This window comes from Vicugna pacos, chromosome 33 (assembly GCF_048564905.1).
Source record: "Vicugna pacos chromosome 33, VicPac4, whole genome shotgun sequence".
Taxonomy (NCBI): domain Eukaryota; kingdom Metazoa; phylum Chordata; class Mammalia; order Artiodactyla; family Camelidae; genus Vicugna; species Vicugna pacos.
This window is the reverse complement of record NC_133019.1, coordinates 12266705-12285685: the sequence shown is the minus strand read 5'-3', so window position 1 is coordinate 12285685 and position 18981 is coordinate 12266705. Positions and strand designations below refer to the sequence as shown.

General features: G+C 53.7%; 1 protein-coding gene across 1 annotated transcript in view; it reads right to left on the bottom strand.

The window, feature by feature from the left end:
* DSCAML1 (DS cell adhesion molecule like 1) overlaps nt 1-18981 on the bottom strand; it is a 314095-nt gene that overhangs the window by 69063 nt on the left and 226051 nt on the right. The window contains exons 4-8 of the mRNA XM_072954182.1: nt 17374-17520; nt 11298-11576; nt 7597-7872; nt 4932-5228; nt 2990-3262 (exon numbers count right to left, since the gene is read on the bottom strand). Coding sequence (XP_072810283.1) covers nt 2990-3262; nt 4932-5228; nt 7597-7872; nt 11298-11576; nt 17374-17520 — 1272 coding nt within the window. The remainder of the gene's footprint in view (nt 1-2989; nt 3263-4931; nt 5229-7596; nt 7873-11297; nt 11577-17373; nt 17521-18981) is intronic.

The following is an 18981-nucleotide window of genomic DNA, read 5'->3' as shown; positions in this document are numbered from 1 at the left end:
GGCACCTCCTCCACCCTCTTCCTGGAGTAGCTCTTAGAACAGCACATCAGCTAATCAAGCAGCGTGCTCATAATCAGCTCTGATGGGTTCTTCTGCAAAAGTGCATTCTAATGAGGTGGAGGGGAGGGAGCCTGGGAAAGAGCGGGGATGATAAATTTGAGCTTTTGGATGGGCAGGGGTACAGGGTCCCAGAGCCCCCATACAAATGTCGCTTCTTGTTTAGGAGAGCAAATGGGTGACTCTACCCCTTCTGGGGCTGGATTTGCAGACCCTGAGGGCAGGAAAGGGGACATGCATTTACACATGCCTATGCACTGTACACACACACACCCATGCTTTTGAACACCAAGCTCGTGCTGCGTTCCAGGAGACACACGTGCCCAGTGCAGGGGCTCTGCCCTCTGGGATTGCACACACACCCCCTGCTTCCCTCTCCCTGGGCTGGGAGACACTGTCGCTCAGCACAATCACAACAGGCCCAGTGAGTCGCTGAGACGGAATGCATCAGATTCAATTCATTAGGACTGATCTCTCCCTGAATGGGGTTGAATAATTGATGAGCAGAAGCAGCTTTCAGGATGTTCTGCGTACTCTGAGGCTTGCTGGAGCCCTGTTATTTTTTTTAATTTTTTTAAGCCAACAAACCCGGCCAAATGCTCGTTGGTGCGGGAGGATGAGGGAATAGAGCAAAGGTTAGATGTTTTAATATGTGATGTTTACACTGTAAACTCTCGGTCCACTGCTTGTAACAGAAATGGATACTGGCGCCTTGTCATGCCAGGAGGAGGGAAGCAGGCTGGGGATGTGGCCTAGGGGTTGTGAGGCTTCTGCTGGCACAAGGCCCCTGGGCTGGGTGGTTCTTAGGCTGAAAGGGGGGCCAGGGTGCCCCTCAGCCTGGCTGGGGTGCAGCAGTGGAGAGGCAGGGAGCCAGGAGCTGTTAGGGTCTCCTCTCCCCTCCCCAGGCCTGCGATGGCCACAGAGACAGCCCCTCCCCCAGTGCTCTGGCTCAAAGCAAGGCTCCCCAGTCAGTCACTCCAACCCAGACGGATGTCTCAGTTTCAGTTCAAGGAACACACACTGTCTGGCACTGTGACGGGTGGTAGGTGCACGAGGAGGCATGTGACACGGCCCTTGTGTGCCAAACAGAGTGAGCCCGGGTGACAAGCAGCAAAGGAGCAAAGCACGGATCGCATCTTTTGCTGCTACCTTCAGTTTTCCCAGCTGTTCTCCTGACAGTTCCACCTGGATGTCCCATCATCACTGTGCGCTTGAAAGGGCCTCAAACAGACACAGCACCTGTCTCCTAAACCCTTCCTTCTCCCCAATTCCCCTCTTCCTGTCCACAAGGAAGGCCTCTACTCCAACTTGTTTCAGGAGTCTGGGAACCCCTGGGGCCTTCCTGTGCCAGGGCCCCTTAACAGGCTGCTTTAGCTCCCCATCCCTGGGCCTCAGGTCCAGCCTAGTTTCCTCTTTGGGCTCAGGCTGTCCCTTAGGGATTTGGAGGAGGTGACACAGATGCTCTGGTGACAGGTGCTCTAAGAGCTCTCAGGGACCCTGTCTCTTCCTGACTCCCTCTCAGGTAGCCCTGGAAGCTCACTCTCTTTATTTTTGAGGTTGAGCTGGGCAGAAGTTCCTCCTCCCAGCCTGCCCTACCCCAGGATCTGGGTCATTCTGAGTTAGAGCCCAGGGTTTGGAGTTAGATCCGGAAAAAAAATTCTGATTCCAAATGACAATTTACTTAAAATGGTAGCTGTCTTAGATAAGTGGGCAGGGGTAGGGCTAAATGGAATGGAGTGTATAGAGCATCAAGCTCAGCGATGGGGTCGAGCGGACCCTCCATCATGCTATCGTCATATGACTGTAATGATCACAGCCTGGCGCAAGAGGCCAAGACGGTGGCTGGAAATCACGGCCTTCCTTCCTCCCACGTGAACCCCAGCCCAAGCCTTCCTGCTTCTGGAGCCTCAGGTTGCAGGGGACAGACCTCTGCATATCCTCCCAATGCCTGAGCCCACTCTGGCTCTTCAGAAAGGGCCATAAGCCCCTTACCCATCATGGCCACCACTGACACAGTGACCTTCCACCCTGGCTGCCCGGCTTTCACTCATCTCTCCTCAGCCGGGCCTGGCAGGTCTGTCCTCTCCATCCTGCCCCCTGAGCAACCAGGCTACCCTGCTCTCACCCACTGTCCAGCCTCCAGGCCTGTCAGTCCCAAAGAGCATGTTGGGGATGGAGCTTCACACCCGCACACAGCCCTGGACGTCGTATTTAGCCATGCATTCGTTTGCTCATTTATATGCATTCATTTGTTTCATCCATGGACATTTACTGGATGGTTGCCAGGTACCAGGCACTGTATTAGGTGCTCCTGCACAAAACATTGACCTCACCCAGGCGAGCATGAAGGGCCTGGAAGGGAGGAGTGTTTCAGGCACCTGGCGGTGCTTTCCAGGCCTCCAGCATCATTCCAGGTCCTTGCCAATCCTGTAAAAGCAGCCTCACCCTGCCAATCGGAGCCCAGAAGGGCGTCTCAGCACCCAGCATGTGCTCCCTGCACCCAGCGCCCTGCTGCTTCCGCTCTCCGAGCTCCTGTCCCCTGCCCCTCTACTTGCTGATCTCTGGCGGGCCCTGCTGAGTTCTGGATGGCTCCATGCTGACATCAGGGGAACAATAAGCGTGCCCTATCTGACCTGGGCCTCTTGCTCAGGTGACCTGACTCCTCTTTGTGTGTCACTGACCCCTCACGTCCCCGGGTCAATGCTGCCTTCACCTGCAGCCCACAGAGCGAACCTGGGTGTAGAGGTTACTCACGGCTGTCTTGTGTCCCCTGCAACCTTCCACCGTGTCCCCTTTTCCCCAGACTCTGAAGCCCTATCTTTCTTGGCCTTCCACTCACTCAGGATTGCTTGCTGCGGCCCGAGCGGCCGGCTGGAGAGAGGCCAGCAATCCTGGGTGACTAGGAGGGCTCTGGTTTGGGGCGGGAGCCTACCTTTGACGGCCACGTGGACACTCTGGCTGATGGAGAGCTGGGGCTGGATGAGGACGCTGCACAGGTACTCCCCTTCGTCCATGCCCTTCTGCACATCCGTCAGCTTGAGGGTCCCGTTCTCAAACACCACCTGGCGGTGGTTGTCAGGCAGCAGCAGGGCATCCTTGTACCACTTGATCGAGTAGTAGGGGTAGCCGATGACCCTGCAGTTGATAAGGGTGTCCCTCCCAGCGACAGCTGTGATGTTCCTCATCGCCCGGATGCTGGGGGGGCCTGGGCAGGAGTCAGGAGGGAGGAGGAGAGGAGGAGCAATGGTGTGGTTAGCCAGGGACAGCCAGACACTGCCCCGTGATGCGCTTCTCAGTTGCTTGGCCTCGGAAACTCTTAAGAGATGGAAATTTGGCAGGGGGTGGGGTGGGAGGGAGGCCTTTTTCACAAGGCTAAATAAAGGCAGAGGCTGGGAATGCTGGGAATGGGGGCACCTGTGGTCTCTCCAGAACACACTGTTATGAACTTCAAATAGTTGCAAACAGACACGTTTGATTCATGCCCGGGGCAAGAATCCATTCCCCTAATGGGTTGGGCTAGAGGAGCCAACTGAAGCCTCACCAAGAAGTGACTGGGATTTGGGAGGGTGAGTCCTCATTTATGAGGAGATGAAGATTTGGGGGTTAAAATGAAAATGTGGAGATTTTGTTATTTTCATTCAATTCGCTCATAATGGTCTTGTACTAAAAAGGATCTTAGACACATTAAATATTTAAGGGACAATAGGAAGGTCTTCATTGGATGAGTTGATGGTTGTCTTTTGACAGGTAAATATGTTGTGCGGGCCTCTGAGAAGTGGATATAAAAGAGAGGCTCTGATCACACTGGCAGAAGGGAGGGAGTGTCATCAGCTAGGTCAGCTGGGCAGACAGCCATGTGGGTGTTGTAAAGGGGGCTCAGAGCCATCAGGCCTGGATAGTGCTGGAGTGGGTACCAGAAACTCTGGCTTCTGGCTCGCCACCCAGTAGATGAGGGGCTGGACCAGGGCAACTCCCACGACCCTGCAGCTCTGTTCCTTTCCAATTCAGAGAGGGCGGGAGGGTGGACAAAGGGAGGCCACATTTGCTGTGGAGCTGGAGACCTGGCACAGGTGAATTTAGCATGAACTGCCCCCCTTGTTCCCGTGGCAACCCAAAGCCCTCCTTGACCAGTGCCCCATCTCTCCCACTCCCCTGTTCCTCTTCTGCTCTTGGATCAGGGCTCACTGGTAGTGTCAGGTGAGGACTAGTCTGACCCCATGGGGCTGCAAAAAGCTTCAGAGGAACCTCTATTCTCACCACAGCAACATTGAAGAACTGAGGCATGGAGATGGCCACTTTGAGGACTCCCTCCCCTGCTTTGGGAGGTACCTGCCTTGGGGTACCCCCACCCAGCCTCAGTCCCCTACTCTTGATGGCTGAGTAAGGGGAGTCAGAGGATGGTGGACTGAGAGATGGTGCCCTGGCTTCTGGCTGCTTACACCTCCTGGAGCATCTGGAGGGCGGCTCAGTGGGAGGACACCGGGATATTGCTTCAGTGGCATCCTTGTCAGAGGGCAAGCCTGGCCCTGCTGCTCCTTCCTTACCCCTGTCCTTGCAAGGCCCTAGTGGGATGTTTAGTGTACCTGGGGCCAGATTGATGGGGAGGAGTGGGAGGGGGGGCAGGACTGTGGGAGGGGTGAAGGGGGGAGGGGGTGGGAACGCAAAGGGGGCAAACTGTACCAGACACTCACACACAAGAATGGATGATGTGACTTGCAGAGGGCAGGGAAAAGGGAGACAAAGAGGAGAGAGACCTCTACTAAACTCAAAATGACGATTAATAAGAAGTATTAATCACCACAAGAATAATGGTAACCACAGAGATGGCAAAGGAACTCAAAAGCCTATTCTGATATTTAAATGTAGACAGGCACCTCTTACGTTTATTCGCGCCTGATATTCAGCACTGCCCACCGAGTTCCGTGCGGTGCACCGGTACACGCCCCCGTCGCGGATCTGGGGCCCCGTGACATTCATGTGGCTGATGGTGGTGCCGTCGGACATGGTGTACTGGTTGGTGCGGTGGCTTCCGTCTCGCACGATGGGCTCGTCATCCAGGGCCCAGGTGACAGTGGGGGGCGGGGCGCCCTTGGCCGCGCACATCAGTGAGAACTGCTCCCCGGGGTTGACCACCTTCTCGCTGAAGGACGAGACGATGCGGGGCGTGCCGTCTGCAGGGAGCGAGGAGCCCCCTTCAGGGTCACCGAGCCACAGAGAGACCGTCCCACCAGGCACCCCACCTTGTCAAGGGGAGGAGGCAAAGCAGCGGCCATAATACTAACAAAGAACTTCCGTGTACCTCGATTCATGCACTATCCACAAAACCCTGTTTGGTGCCCATTCCTGCTGCATGTGAATGAAGACTCCTGGATTTGAATCATCCCTCAACCACCTGTAAGCTCTGTGTCTTTGGGGCAAGTTACTTAACCTCTCTGAGTCTTTCCACCTCCCCTCTGTAGAGGATGGAGATAAAAGGGATAACGATTATATCCTCCTGGTACTGATGCTGCGAGGAGGAAATGAATTAATGCATTAGAGATGCTTACACAGCACTTTACAAGTTCTTAATTAATGTTAGCTCCTCTCAACTTTCTCTTTTCTGCTTCTTTCTCCTCCCTTTATTAATAAAGACTTAGAAGCTCAGAGGTTAACTATATGTGGAACCAGGTCCCGACCGGGCTGGACGTCTGGATTTCGATTCCAGCCCTCATTCCAGCAGGAGCAGTGGTGGTGCTGTTGTCCTGTTAGCAAAAGTTTGAGGCTTAAAATGGAAGCTCCCCAGAGGCAGTGATGGTAGTGGTGGGGATCTGTGATGGGGCTAAAGTCTTGGTTAGCAGAATAACCTTGAATAGGATAACCTGTCCAGTTAATTAACCCTCCCCCAGGGGCCCCCACTTCCCCGCTGGATCATGGGGGAATGTAATCATTAACCCTGACCATCTTCCACAAAGGATAGTTGTAAAGGATTAAAATAGGTGCTAGGTCCTTGAAAAAGTAAAACACAAAAAAAGTAAAAAAAAAAAGTGAAAGCAAGGCAAATGCAGTGTGGCACTCTCCATCCCACCCGCATTTCACACCCAAATGCTGATGTTAACCCAGGCTGCCAGCCCCTGGCCCTATTTCTGGGGGAGACTCATGTCTCCAATCCAGGGAGAGCCTGGTGCCTGGCAGAGCTGGGACTGCCTGCTGGGGGGTGACGGCCTTTGGCCTCTCCCCTGCCTCTCTCCCCGGCCCTCCCTCTCTGGCTGTCCCTCCCTTCCAGCTCATTGCCCCTCCCACTCTCCGCCCTCCCACAAGCCTCATTTTCCATATTCCCTGGTCTGAACTGGCCAGCCCTGGCTGTCCTCTAAGAGCTCACAATCTCACCTACTGTGAGGGGGCAGCCCCTCAGAGAGAAAATGTGCTGGGTGGTGGGGTGGTCTCCCCTGGGTGGGGAGTAGTTCAGACGGGAGGTCCCCTGAGGTGAAAGGCACCCATTTCCCACTAGTCTGCACCCAGCTGCTGGGCTTCCTCAGTGGGGAGAGAGAGCGGAGATTGGGCAGAACAAGAAGAGGTGGGGGCTGAGAAGGGCAGTTTGCTGGGCACTGGCGAGGGGCGAGGGCTCAGGTTCGATGGGTAGTCACCTCTCACGTCCCACTTCCTGAGGGACGAGGACCCACGGGCTGTAACAGGGAGACTGATGCCCGTGGGGTTTGCCTGGGTTTGGTGTCTTTGTTACCATAGTGAAAAGTCCTTGGAAGGAATAGGATTACGCATGTTTTGGTTTTGGTTTTAGGAGCGACAAAGGAGCTGGGGAACCACTAAATTTGTCGGTAAGGATCGGGCCTTCTCAAACCCCTGCTTCATCTTTGTACAAATAAGAGGTGCCTCCTCTGGGTGGTCGCAGCTTGGTGTAGGGTCATGGCTTGATCAGTGGAGTGAAAGCTGGATTTCAGTCCTCACCCTCTTGGTTGGGCACCTTGTTCAGTGAACAACCTGAACAACCATACACAGAGGTACTGGGTGAGGAAATCTAGGGGGTGGCAGCTTTAAAGGGAGAGAGAAGCAGGAAGAAACCTGGGTTTGTGGTAAGAAACAGGGCCTGCTGTGAAGAGACCCCAGGCTAGGAGAGGATTCAAGAGTTCAGAGGTTCCTGGTAGCCTTCCAGGGCCTCTGGGAGACTGAGAGTCTTTAAGACCCTAAAGAAGACGCTTCTAATAGTGAAATTCTAGTAATTTCGAAGGGCAGAGGCAATCAAGTATGATGGTTAAGAGGCCTGAGTTCAAATTCCAGCCTTGTCCCTTCGCAGAGCTGTGTGACCTTGGGCAGGTGACTGAAGCCTCAGTTTTTTTCCAAACTGCAAAATAGGTAATATAAAAAAAAAAAAAAAGGATCCCCACACAAGGCCCTGGGGAGGATTAAATAAGAGCGGGCACCTGCCTGTGTGTTGTGAGTGCTGGATGAATGCCTTCTGTCAGGAGGGCTGGGACGGGGCCTGGGGCAGGGCGCCTCCCCGCCGGGCTGTGGAAGCCCTGAACCCACCCAGCTTCCTCGGCTCACCCTCGAGCACGATGATGGCGAAGTCCTGGGCGGTCTGGGCCTTGCGGGTGGCGAAGCACTGGTAGGCCCCAGAGTGGCTCTTCTGGGCCGAGGTGATGAGCAGGGTCTCGTTGCTGAGCCCACGGATGGAGATGGCCTCGTTGGGCAGCACCAGCTCGGTGTTGCGGTACCAGCGGATGCTGAACTCTGGGGAGCCCATCAGGGTGCAGGAGAGGATGACCGTGCTGCCAATGCCGGTCTTCAGCTTCTTTGGTGTCAGGGTCACATGAAGGGGGTCTGGGCCGGGCCAGGCAGGGGCGAGGTGAGGGGAAATGGGGAGGGAGAAAAAAAGGACTCACTGTGAGTGGAGTGTGGCTTGGGGTGGGCTGTGGTCATAAATGGCCCCAGGACTCAGGAGGCCCTGGTTCTGCCTCCAAGAATCCTTGTCGAGGGTCCTGGGACTAGTGAATTCCTTGCTCTAGGCCTCAGTTAACGCATCTGTTAAATGGCCTGGTCAGGCCAGGAGGTGTCTCTGCACCTCTCGTTCTGATGGCTTGTGCTTTCCTGATGTGGGCCCCTCGCCTGGGCAGGGCTGTGCAGCTCCTTCTGGCTCATGAGGAGGACGAGAGCTTGTCTGGCTCATCGTCTTTGCTGTCACCCCCAGAAACCAGGGAGGCCCCCGTAGCCCAGCCACCTGTCTCCCATACTTATGCAGATCACCAGGCGCCACCTTCTGCTGGTCTGACTTCCTTTAGATGCATCAGTCAACTCCCTACACCGCCCTGTCCTGCTGCAGTACCCCCCTCCGCCTCCCTTTTCCCTGTGTCCCTCCATCAGTCCTCCCCGCTGCAGCCAGCCACTACCCTGCTCGGAACTCCCACGGTGCCCGACTCAGTGGCATTCAACACCATCAAGGCCCTTGTGGACCCGGCCCTCTTCTCAGCTGTTTTCTCTAGGGCAGCAGCCTGCCTGTGGTTCCTGCACACCCAGGGCCTCACCTAGAGTATACTTTGCCCTCTTTGCCTAATTCTTACTCATCTTTTCACACTGAAATCAGGTGGCATTTCTTCCAGGAAGCCTTCCCGGGCACCACTCCCCTCCCAGGCTGGGTTAAGGATCTCTCTTCTGGGGTGCCCTGTGTGTAACTAACACCACACTAAGCACAGGGTCTTCTGATCACCACTTTGTGTCTGTCTCTCCCTCTGGACTGTGAGCCACTTGAAAGCAGGGCAGTGTCTGTCATCTTTACATCCCTACAGCTGTCTGGGTCATGTTTATTGATTGGCTGGCTGGCTGGTTACCAGCCACGAGCCAGTCTCTCTTCTCTGATCTCCACGAGCTTGGAGTTCTGTATAGGAGCCCGAGGCCTGCAGGAGCCTGCAATCCCCAGTGAACGAGACTGAGGAGAGGGGGGCATGGCAGGCCTGTCTTGGTGGGCGCAGTCAAAGCACACACGAGTCTGCTCACTCTCTGTTCTCCCTAGTGGCTCCCAGAGCCTCTGCCCACTACACAGGCGATGTCAGTGCACAATGATGCAGATGGCATCTTGCTCGTCCCAGTCACCAGCCAGGGCACCCAGGGCCCTGCCAGCCAGCTGCTCTCTCCTCACTGCCCCTGCACGGGCTTCACGGCAGGATGGCTGGGAGGTTTGGTGGCAGAATGAGGGGGAGTATGAAAAGCATTACTTTCCTCTTCATGAACCTGGCAGAGAGGGGCTATCAAAGAGGATGGAAGACACAGAAAAGCCATGACACTTCCCCCAGAACCTGGCTGTCCAGCCAAGCCCAGTGTAGGGGAGGGTGGGGAGCCCAGAGGAGGATCTGGGGTACCTGTGCACACAGGAGCAGTGGAGGGTGCTTACAGCTGTAAACAGCTACTTATCGCATGTCTGTGTGCGTTCCAGGATGAGAGCATGTTATGCAGAGGGATATGTGTGTCTGAAGGCGCCATATATGTGTGCACGTGAGCATGGGGAAGTGGGCGTGGGAAATCTCAGCACACGTGCCTGTGTGTGTGCGTGTGTAAGTACCTGCCTGCCTGACGTACACAGGCAGGGGCTATGAGCGCCGAGTGACCCAGAGTCAGGTCTGCCAATTTTCTGAGGATCTGGGGGTATGCAGCCCTCCTGATCGGTAGCCTAAGATGGCGTGTCTGTATGAATGTGAATATGAGTCTGTGTTTGTGCGTATGTGTGTAGCAGGACAGGGCGGGGAAGAAGGTAATATTAGACCAAACAATTCTGGACAGTGCTTAGGACAGGAAGTGGGTGCTGATCCTTGTCCATTTACCTGCCTACTCTGTGGTCGGGCTTGTTTGTACGAGAGGAAGCCTCCTGCCTCCAAGCTCCCAGCCTTTTAACCTAAGCAGGTGTATCACAGCACTGTTATCACTGAAAGAGCTTCCCTTGGGGCTCTTTCTGCTCTTCTGGCTTCATAGTGAATTCACACGGGGAGGGTCTCTTCCTGGCACGGCAAATAAACGTTCTCCAACTGGCAGGACCCTCTCGACTGTGGGGAGGAATCTGGGCTCATATCTAGGCTGAAGGTGGCAGGACACCAAAGCCAGAAGGTCAGCCCAGGAAGGGGTGGGCTCTGTGTGGTTCTCTGGTCCGTAGACCTGCAGCTTTGTGTTCACGAGACAGGTGGGGAGCCGGGAGGGGAGCATCTGTGGTCAGTCTTCACAGCAGAGGGAACTTTTCTGCAGGATGGAGGTGGGATCACCTCGGGACAGCCTCTTCCCACTGCCCAGGTTGAAAGGCCCTCATGATGCCATCAGGTACAAGGTTCAGGGACTCAGGCTATCGCTGCTGCACAGGCGTGAGACCCCACAAGGGTCTCCAAACCCCAGCCCCACTGCTGCCAATGCCTTCCCTGTAGTCCCGAGAGCAGGGAACTCAGGAAATCAGACTCGGAAGCCAGAGCTAGAAGGGGCCTCTTCACTTTGCAAATGGGAGCCTGAGACTGGGTCACATGAGGGAGGGGCTGGGGGTGCAAAGGATGCTCCCAGGTTCCATGAACCCCCTCCAGGGTTCTCTCCCTGGCCTCAGCCCCTCTGCCTTGACTTCTCTGCCCTTCCAGATGCTCAGCAGCAGCAGGGGTCTACGGAGGCCTCCTGCTTTCCACGTGGGCTCCCTGGACCCCTGGGCTCTGGGACAGGGCAGGAACAGGAGGGACCAGAGTTAATGCCTAACTGTTAGGTCCTAAAAAGTCTGCCTTGGTTGTTTACCCCCAGTGTCTGCTCTGATCGATCAGTACTCCTATCAATTATTGCTAAATATTCTGAAGGTCACCTCTGATGGGTTTATGTGTCCTCTAGTGGATTCACATCAGCATCGTTTCCTTTAGCACTTTAGCACAGACACTGCCTCCTCCCAACAAGCTGAGAAGCCCACGAGCTCATCACATCACCTTCTGATCCTCGTAAGCTCTGGGAGGTAGGAAGGCCTGGGTTATCATCCCCTTTGACAGAAAAGGGCACGGAGGTGATCATCACGATTATATGATTTTCCCAAAGCCAGTTACTATCTGATTATGTCAGAATCAAAAGGCAGATTTTCTGATTTCAAACCCAGTGCTTTCCCCAGGACACCAACCTGCCTTTCCCAACCAGAGAGTCATCCCCTGGGGCCTGCCAGAGCAGGTACAGCTGCCCCCGTGCCCCTCCCCATCACACGTGGTGCTTTCGATGGTTACTGTGGCTGGAAGAGGGGCTCCCCTGCTCACCAATGACCGTGAGGGTGCCTGTGGCCTCTGCAGAGCCGAAGGTGTTGGTGACCTCACAAATGTAGGTGCCGCTGTCCTCGGTCCGCAGGTCACTGATGGTCAGCCCCGTGATGCGCTTGGTCCAGCGGCTGTCGGCTGGGAGGGGTCGGCCATCCTTGAGCCAGCGGATGGCAGGGATGGGGTAGCCAGAGGCGGTGCAGGGCAGCTCCACGGTGTGGCCGGCCCACACTTCCTGGGAATGGAAGCCGTCCAGGATGGTGGGGATTGACTCGGCAGGGTCTGGAAGGCAGAGAGCATGAGAGGTCCTGGGCAGCCCTGAGTGGGGGCGGGAAGGCAGGCACCCAGAATTGATGTCTGGAGTGAGTGATACCCAGTGCAGGAGAGCTCACTCTGTTTCCCTGTGCCCCAGACTCTGGGCCCAAATCTCTTTCTCAGGCCAGACGGAGGCCTGAGAAGCACGACTGGGAGCAGGGGCTGGGAGCAGGGAGGATGGCGGGCAGACCAGGCTACAAACACAGACAGATAGAGGGGAAAAGGGAAACAGCAAGAGGCACTGAGAGGGAGAGACTTTCACACAAACAGTCCTGGTGATGTGAGAATCATGACATCCTGGCTTTGTAATTCCTGGCCAGTCTCCATCTGGGACTCAGACTGGACTGGAGGCCCCCATCAGGGATGGGCATCCCTGTTGCATCCTGTCTCCTCCCCCCTGCAATCTGGGCAGGCTCAGAGGAGGCAGTGCCTTTCCATTCCAGAAGGATTCAGAAGGGAAGCCTTCTACAAAACACACCTGCCACCCCAACAATGCTCCTCTCCTCTGCCTTCCCAAACCAAGAGAAAGCGGTGACTGTGAGGACTGAGGCCCTCCCCTGCAGAAGCCATGGCCTTTGGTGGGATTCTGTGTGCGATGCCTGTGCCACTTCTGAGCAGCATTCTGGCTGCTGCCTCAGTCTAGTTCTAAAAGGCCTCCCTGGATTTTCTGCCCAGTGGGGACCTGCCCCTGCTGTAAAACCGCCATAGGCCCCGTTTACCTACATACACCAATCCACACTGCTTATCCCGAATCAGGCCTCCCGATCAAGATCTGTGATCTTGCCCCTGCCAGGTCCCTGGCCTAGCCTGCCTCCCTCACCTTCTGATCTCACTTCGTCCCCCCTCGTGGCACGCTCTCATTGCACTGTTCTCCACCTGGGTGCCCCGCTAGCCTGCTCTGCTTGGCCAATTCCTGTTGATCTTTCACAAACCAGCTTCAATGTCACCCCTTTGGGATGTCTCCCGCAGCCCACTCTCATTGGACTCCCATAAAATTTCCTTTTTCCTTTCTTTTCAAGCAACCTTTTCTTTTGAAAGGAAAAAAAAGTTAAAGGGCAATAGATGCACATGGTCAAACTTCAGAAAGCAGAGATGAGCAGACAGGGAAAAGGATGTACCCCTCACCCCTGCACCCAGCCACCCCATGTCCCTCCCAGAGGCAACCACTGCCGCCTCTTTCCCCGCGGCCCTTGCCAACAACAGTTAGCACCAGGCCTCGTGTCTGTCTGCCCTGGCAGATGGCGAGCTCCTTGAGGCGACGTCCCCCGTGCCTGGCACAGAGTAGGGCTGCTGGACCACTAACATCTGAGGGAGGATGAACAGGGGCAGGAGGGCACGAGGTGGGCCAGTGGTCTGATTTTTCCATTGTGCAGAACGTCATAGGCTCATGGAGTAGCAGAGCTGGCTTAAGGACCTTGGAGAGCACACCCAGATGCAGACCCTGAGACCAGAGAGGTGCAGGACCGGCCCAGAATCACACTGCAGAGCCAAGATCCGAAACCCAGTCCCCCTCTCTCATGTTCACTATGCGGGGGCTGAGACAGAATAATCTAATACTGGACTTCGCTCCAGACGGAATGGAGAGAGCAGCTGACCATCAGTAGGGACCCTCCTTGACTCATGGGAAATTTCCTCTGTCCTGAGCTCAGCTCCCTGAGAGAGGGGCTGGGCGAGGAATTCTCCCTGCTGGGTAAAGACTTTCTAGAAGACTCTCTGCTCCTTTCCCACCATGCATGGCTTTTCACAAGGAGCCTGGGATGAGAAATCAGGAGACCCAGGTGCAAGTCTGCCTGGATCACAGATAAGCTGTGTGACCTTGGGTGAGTCTTCTGATCTCCCAGAGCCCAAGTTTCCTCCTCTGCATGTGGAGGTGATAACATGCCTCCAGATCTCATAAGGCTGTTGTGGGAACAAAGCAAACTGTATGTCAAAGAGCCCACTGACGCCACACCGCTCCGCAGATGTGCTGGGCGATTACTATTCTGCACCCGCCACGCTCCCTCCCTGCCAGCTTCTGCGGCCTCTTCCCCCCACAACCCTGTGGGAATGGTTGGGATAAACAAATCCAGTGCCAGGGAAGAATTACTCAATGTGACACTTAATTGATGCAAAATACACAAATTCTGTGGCACACCGCAGAATTTACAAGCGGAGGGGCCGACGGGGCGGTGGAGGAAGGGGCGGGGGGAGGGAATTAATCACCGAGTCTCAGGCGTGAAATTAAATTCTGAGGGAAAGAAACCTCTTTCATTACTCCAGAGCAGAAGTAAAATGCTGTGGCGTGTTCGGCGACAGCCTGGGGGGATCGGGTGCCGCCAGGGCCGGTGCAGGGCTAGGGGAGACAGGTGGCCTGGCTCTGGGAAATCTCTGGGGTTCGCTGGGGTAGGTTGGGGCTGAGGCTGGACTGGGCTCAGGGTGGGGGTGGGGGGTGGTCAGGACAGTGCTGTGATGGAAGATGGCTTCTGCACCTGGATCGGCACCCTGTGAGCTGGTGAACCTTGGTCTAGTCTCTCAGCCTGTCTGGTCACTGGTTCCCTTCTTTATAAATGCAGATGATGGTGCCTCTTCCTCTGAGTTAATGCCCATGAAAGCACTTGGTAAACCCTAAAAAGCATCTCGATGCATAGAATGGTTGTTACTAGGTTGTATTTTAGGGGAATATTAGAATATTTTTGTAACTGCCTCCTCTTCTACCTTGGGCAATACAGAAGAATAAAAGTCGATCCCCCTGCCCACCACTGCCCCTCCCCGAAATGTGCTAGGAATAACAATGCAGCAACAATAGAACAACAGCCACAAGGACCACAACAAGGTCAGCAGTGACGCCCTGCTGAGCGCTTCCTTGGTTTCTGGCCCCACAGGAAGCAGTTTACGTGTGGCATCCTGTTTAATTCTCCCAGCAACCCCAGGAGAGCATGTTGTCGCTCCCATTTTACGAGATGGGGAAGCTGAGGTTTGAAGACATTATTTATTTTATGCCAGGTTCTACAGCTGCTGAGTGGTGGGGCTAAGACTGAAACTTCAACTTGATTCCTAAGTCCGTTTTTCAATACGTCTCATTCCCTTCCACCCTTCGCCTCCCTCTTCCTTAAACACTTGGTAAGGGCTGAGAGGCCCCAAAGGGTAGTTGTTGCCGTCATCCAAGGACCGTCTACAAGGCGATGCCACGGAGATCAACCTGCCCCTTCCTCTTGCCTTTGGGCCTTGGGACAGGAGAGGTGGCCGTCCTTTGAGGGCGTGCTGGGCTCAGGTCTCCTCAGCCACCAGGTGCCTTGGTGGGACCTAGCTCTGCCAGGACATGCAGTGGCATCTCCTTGCCCTTGAATCCAGTGGGTGGCCCAGGAGCTTCTGGCCAGGGCAGGATGATGCTTTTCCCGGCCACCAGCCCTAGGAGTTCACAGGGCTCTGGCCACTAAGGAGTAAGGCATCTCAGCTCAGGACTGACCCCCACCCTTGACTCAGAGTGGATCTGAAAGGTGAGGCTGGGGGCTGAGGCCTGAGCCCCCCAACACGAGCTCCCCTTTGCACTGCCTGCTCGGGTATCAGTTGCATTTTTGCCGAGACAAGCAGCTTGCAGATCGTCTTGTCACATCATATCACATCGCATCAGGGCCGGCGTCACTCCTGGGCCCCTTCCCCTCGGCTCCCCTCCACTTCTTCTGTCTTCTTCTAGGTCTCCTTCACCCTGTCACTGTCATCTTCTCTGTCCTTGTCTCTCTGTTAGGTTTCTGTCTTTCTCTCTCCCCTTTTGTCTGGCTGGGTACCTCCCTATCTCTGCTATCTCTGTTTCTCTATTTGGGCTTTGTCTTTGGGGAGCATCTCCCATCCTCCTCCCACCCAGCGGGGTGTCGGGGGCAATGAGAGCAGAAGGAGAATTGTTGCCATATCCTCCAGTTTAAAGAGTGTTTTTTTTTTTTTGAGGCTGGATTGGAAGGCATGGTATTCTGACACCTATCAGTAATTCTTCCTAATACTTCTCAGTATCAGCATTTACATTTGGTTTATATTGGAAGAGCTGCAGGTAAAATACACTAACTTTATCTTAAAAAAAGGTGGAGGTATTCCCTCCAAAGTGGAGGTAAGATTAATAGGATGAAGGGGCTAAATTTCAATTTGGAGGTAAGATTAATAGGATGAAGGGGCTAAATTTCTGTGCAGGGGGAAGGAGCAGGCCTGCAAAGGGCTGGATTTCTGTGCCTTTCCCACATTGTATGAGAGGCATGCAAATGAGATGCAAAACACTACAGAAAGAAGTCTCTATAATTTGGAAGGGAACCACTCTGACACATTTGGGAACTGGGCTGCAGACTGCAAAGTCTAGCCACAAAGATGGGGCCACATGGTGTAGCCCCGTCTCCTCCCCACACGACAGCACAGTTTCCCTGGGCATTGGCTAATTCCACAAATATTTACTTAGCCAGGCTCTCTGATTCCTTGCCCTCCTGGCTCTCACTCTTCTGGACTTGCCTCCAATTAAGAGGGAGTCCTGAATAGAGTCATCTGCTGGTTGGGATAGGTCATCACCAAACCGCAGAATGTCAGAGGTCAACAGAATCTGAGCGGTCACTTAATCTAGTTCCTGTTTCAGAGACCCAGAGAGGCTACATGATATGGTGGGGTTTGTTTCCAAACCCTGGTGTTCTGACTATCAGTCTACCTTCCCTCCCAAAGCCACTCCAATTCCAAGTCCTCAAGAGCAGAGATTTTCAAATTGCAGGTCGCAAACTGTTAGGAAGTTATGAAATCCATTTGGTGAGTTGCAACCAGCATTTAGAGAAATTGAAATGGGACAGAACAGAATAAAAAATATCAGAGTGCATTGCAATGCACGAGGTAGGAAACACCAGCGTGCACTGCATAGGTTATGATGTCTGTGGATCGCTGTCAGGAGTTTAAAAAGCGCTACTGCAGAATGCTTTCCCTGAAGAGCGCCAAGTGCCCTTCCCTGCTCTGGACTGGGGTGTGTGTGTGGTGTTCAATTAGCCCCTTCCATGGGGGCCTACAGCTGGAGGACACTGGGGGCTCAGAGTGTGAATTCTGGTTGTGCCTCCCACTGATTAAACAGTTGGGGCAAGTTGCTTGGCTTCACTGAGTTTTCTCACCCAAAGAAATAGGGAGTGCAGTGGACACCTCACCCTATTATGGTGCCTAAGAGCACGTGAGTGAAATTTTTGGCACACAGCAGGATTCAGTAAATATCAGCTTCTATCCTTCCATAGAAGCTACAATCACTCCAGAATAAAAATCCTTTATTTAATTTAGAAATATATTTTTACCCATTATTTGTCTACTTTCAAATGTTGTGAGGTGGGCTATAATAACAGATATATACGTATTCATAAATAGATAAAATTGAATCTTAAAGAACACTTAGAGACACCAGGAAATATAAGATCTCTCTAATCAAATCAAAAAATCAAAGCAAACCAAATCAAACTGAATCACTGCTATGTTTGAGCAACAGATTTTATCTATGGGCTTCCTGGCAACAAAGGCAAAAAAGAGAGGATATATCAGTTCTTCAGGAGAGTCAAGCTTCTCAGGTACAGACTTCTGAAAAGAATTCATCTGTAGAGTCCTTATCTGAAGGACACCCAAAACCAAACCAGACAAGGTCTGCCCCAGTGGTTTCTGTACCTGTGTTCTTTAATCTTCTTTTCGGCATCCCCTAAGTACAGAGCCGACTCCCTGGTCCACGGTGCAGACATGCCCGCCCCGTCTCAGGGGCGGGCTGGCGCCCTCCCTCCGCAGCCCTCTCACCTACCTGTCACGGAGAGGCGGGCTCCGTTGCTCTGCCGGGTCTCCCCACTGTACTTGTGCTTGGTGATGCAGCGGTAGGTGGAGAGGGCGTCCTCCTTCTGCACGTCAGAGATGTACAGCCCGCCGTGGGAAGTAATAAAAAACCTGTTTTCTGGAGACATAATCAGGACACAGTTCATTACTCCCCTGGCTGGGCACACCCCCAGACACAACTCAGACCTGCAGCTGGCCTTCTCTCAGCCCAGGATTGTTGCCCAGGGGAGGGGAGGTGATGGGGAAAGCAAGGGGGTGAAGTTGGTGCAGCCCCAAAGGCAGGGGAGCGTCTCTAGTAGATGAGGATTTTCTATGTGCAAACAGATAGATATTACGGTAATTATCCTTTAAGTGCAGATGCTTCAGCATTTTATGGGAAGGTGTGGGGCTTGAGAGTCAGACCCGAGATCTGGGTTCCAATGTGATTCTTTCACTTATTAGCTGTGTGACCTTGGGAAATTTACTTAACCTCTCTGAGCCTTATTGGTGTAACAGGGAGCAAATAACACTTCCTGGAGTGGATGTAATGAAAAAAATAATGAAGTATCTGGCATACAGTAAGTGCTCACTTAGTGAATATTAGTCCTCATCTTTCCTATCTCTTTGCAAGAGCTTGCAAAGCTTTAACATTCATTGCTTGTTGTTCTTACAACTGTTAGAAGTGTTGTCTCCATTTTTAAGTCACATAGTCGGTAAGTAGATCAGAGTTCAGGCCTTCCGGCTCCCAGCTCTCCCCTTGCATTGAGCCAAACACAAGCCTATATCCTTTTCTGTTAATCTGCATTCCTATTCACCCCAGAAACAGTTATTGAGGCTAAGCCGCACCAGGAGTGCGGGTGTGACAATGCAGATTTGAGATACTAATTCATCATACAGTTCTTAAAACCATTTTGTGCAAGGCAAAGGTGCCGGCTACTTTCCCTGCCCTCTCCACAGTCTCACTGCCAGGACTCATAGAGACGGGGAAAGGACAGAGTATACCCATTTGGCTGATTAGAAGACTCCACTCCGAGGTAGAGTGGGTTTTCTTGTCCAAGGTCTAAGGCAAACTCTGAATTAATCAGGACTGATCTTAAAAGGGGAGAATGTAGACCTGAGAGTTGGGGAGAGGCTTGCCTTTGGCTTTGGGACTCTCTAAGCTCATGGCCTCCCTCTCAAGACCCAGCCAGGAGGAGGCTGAGAAGCTAACCTTGAGTCCCTCTGCCTGCTCTCTAGGGGCGGGGTGACCCCCCCCCCCCACCGTGGCCACAGAAGACCTCAGGCTGCCATTCCCAGCAGAGGGGGCATCAGAATCAGGACAGTGATAATGACTTGCAAGAAAGCTGCTGGGGACGGGGTAAGGATGACCTCACAAGAAGGACCTGCTAACACTGGACTGTCAGGCTTTCATAGGGAAATGTTTTGCGGTAGCCCATGCCCTTCAAATTGTATTATTTAGAGGTCTGCTTCCTCCCACCTGGGGGTTGAACGAGCCCTCTCAACCACTGACAAGCGCTCTGACCACCCCTCCAAGCACAAGTTCAAGACCTCAGCACCTGCAGACAGGGACTTCATCAAAGCAGACTTTCCAACAACGAAC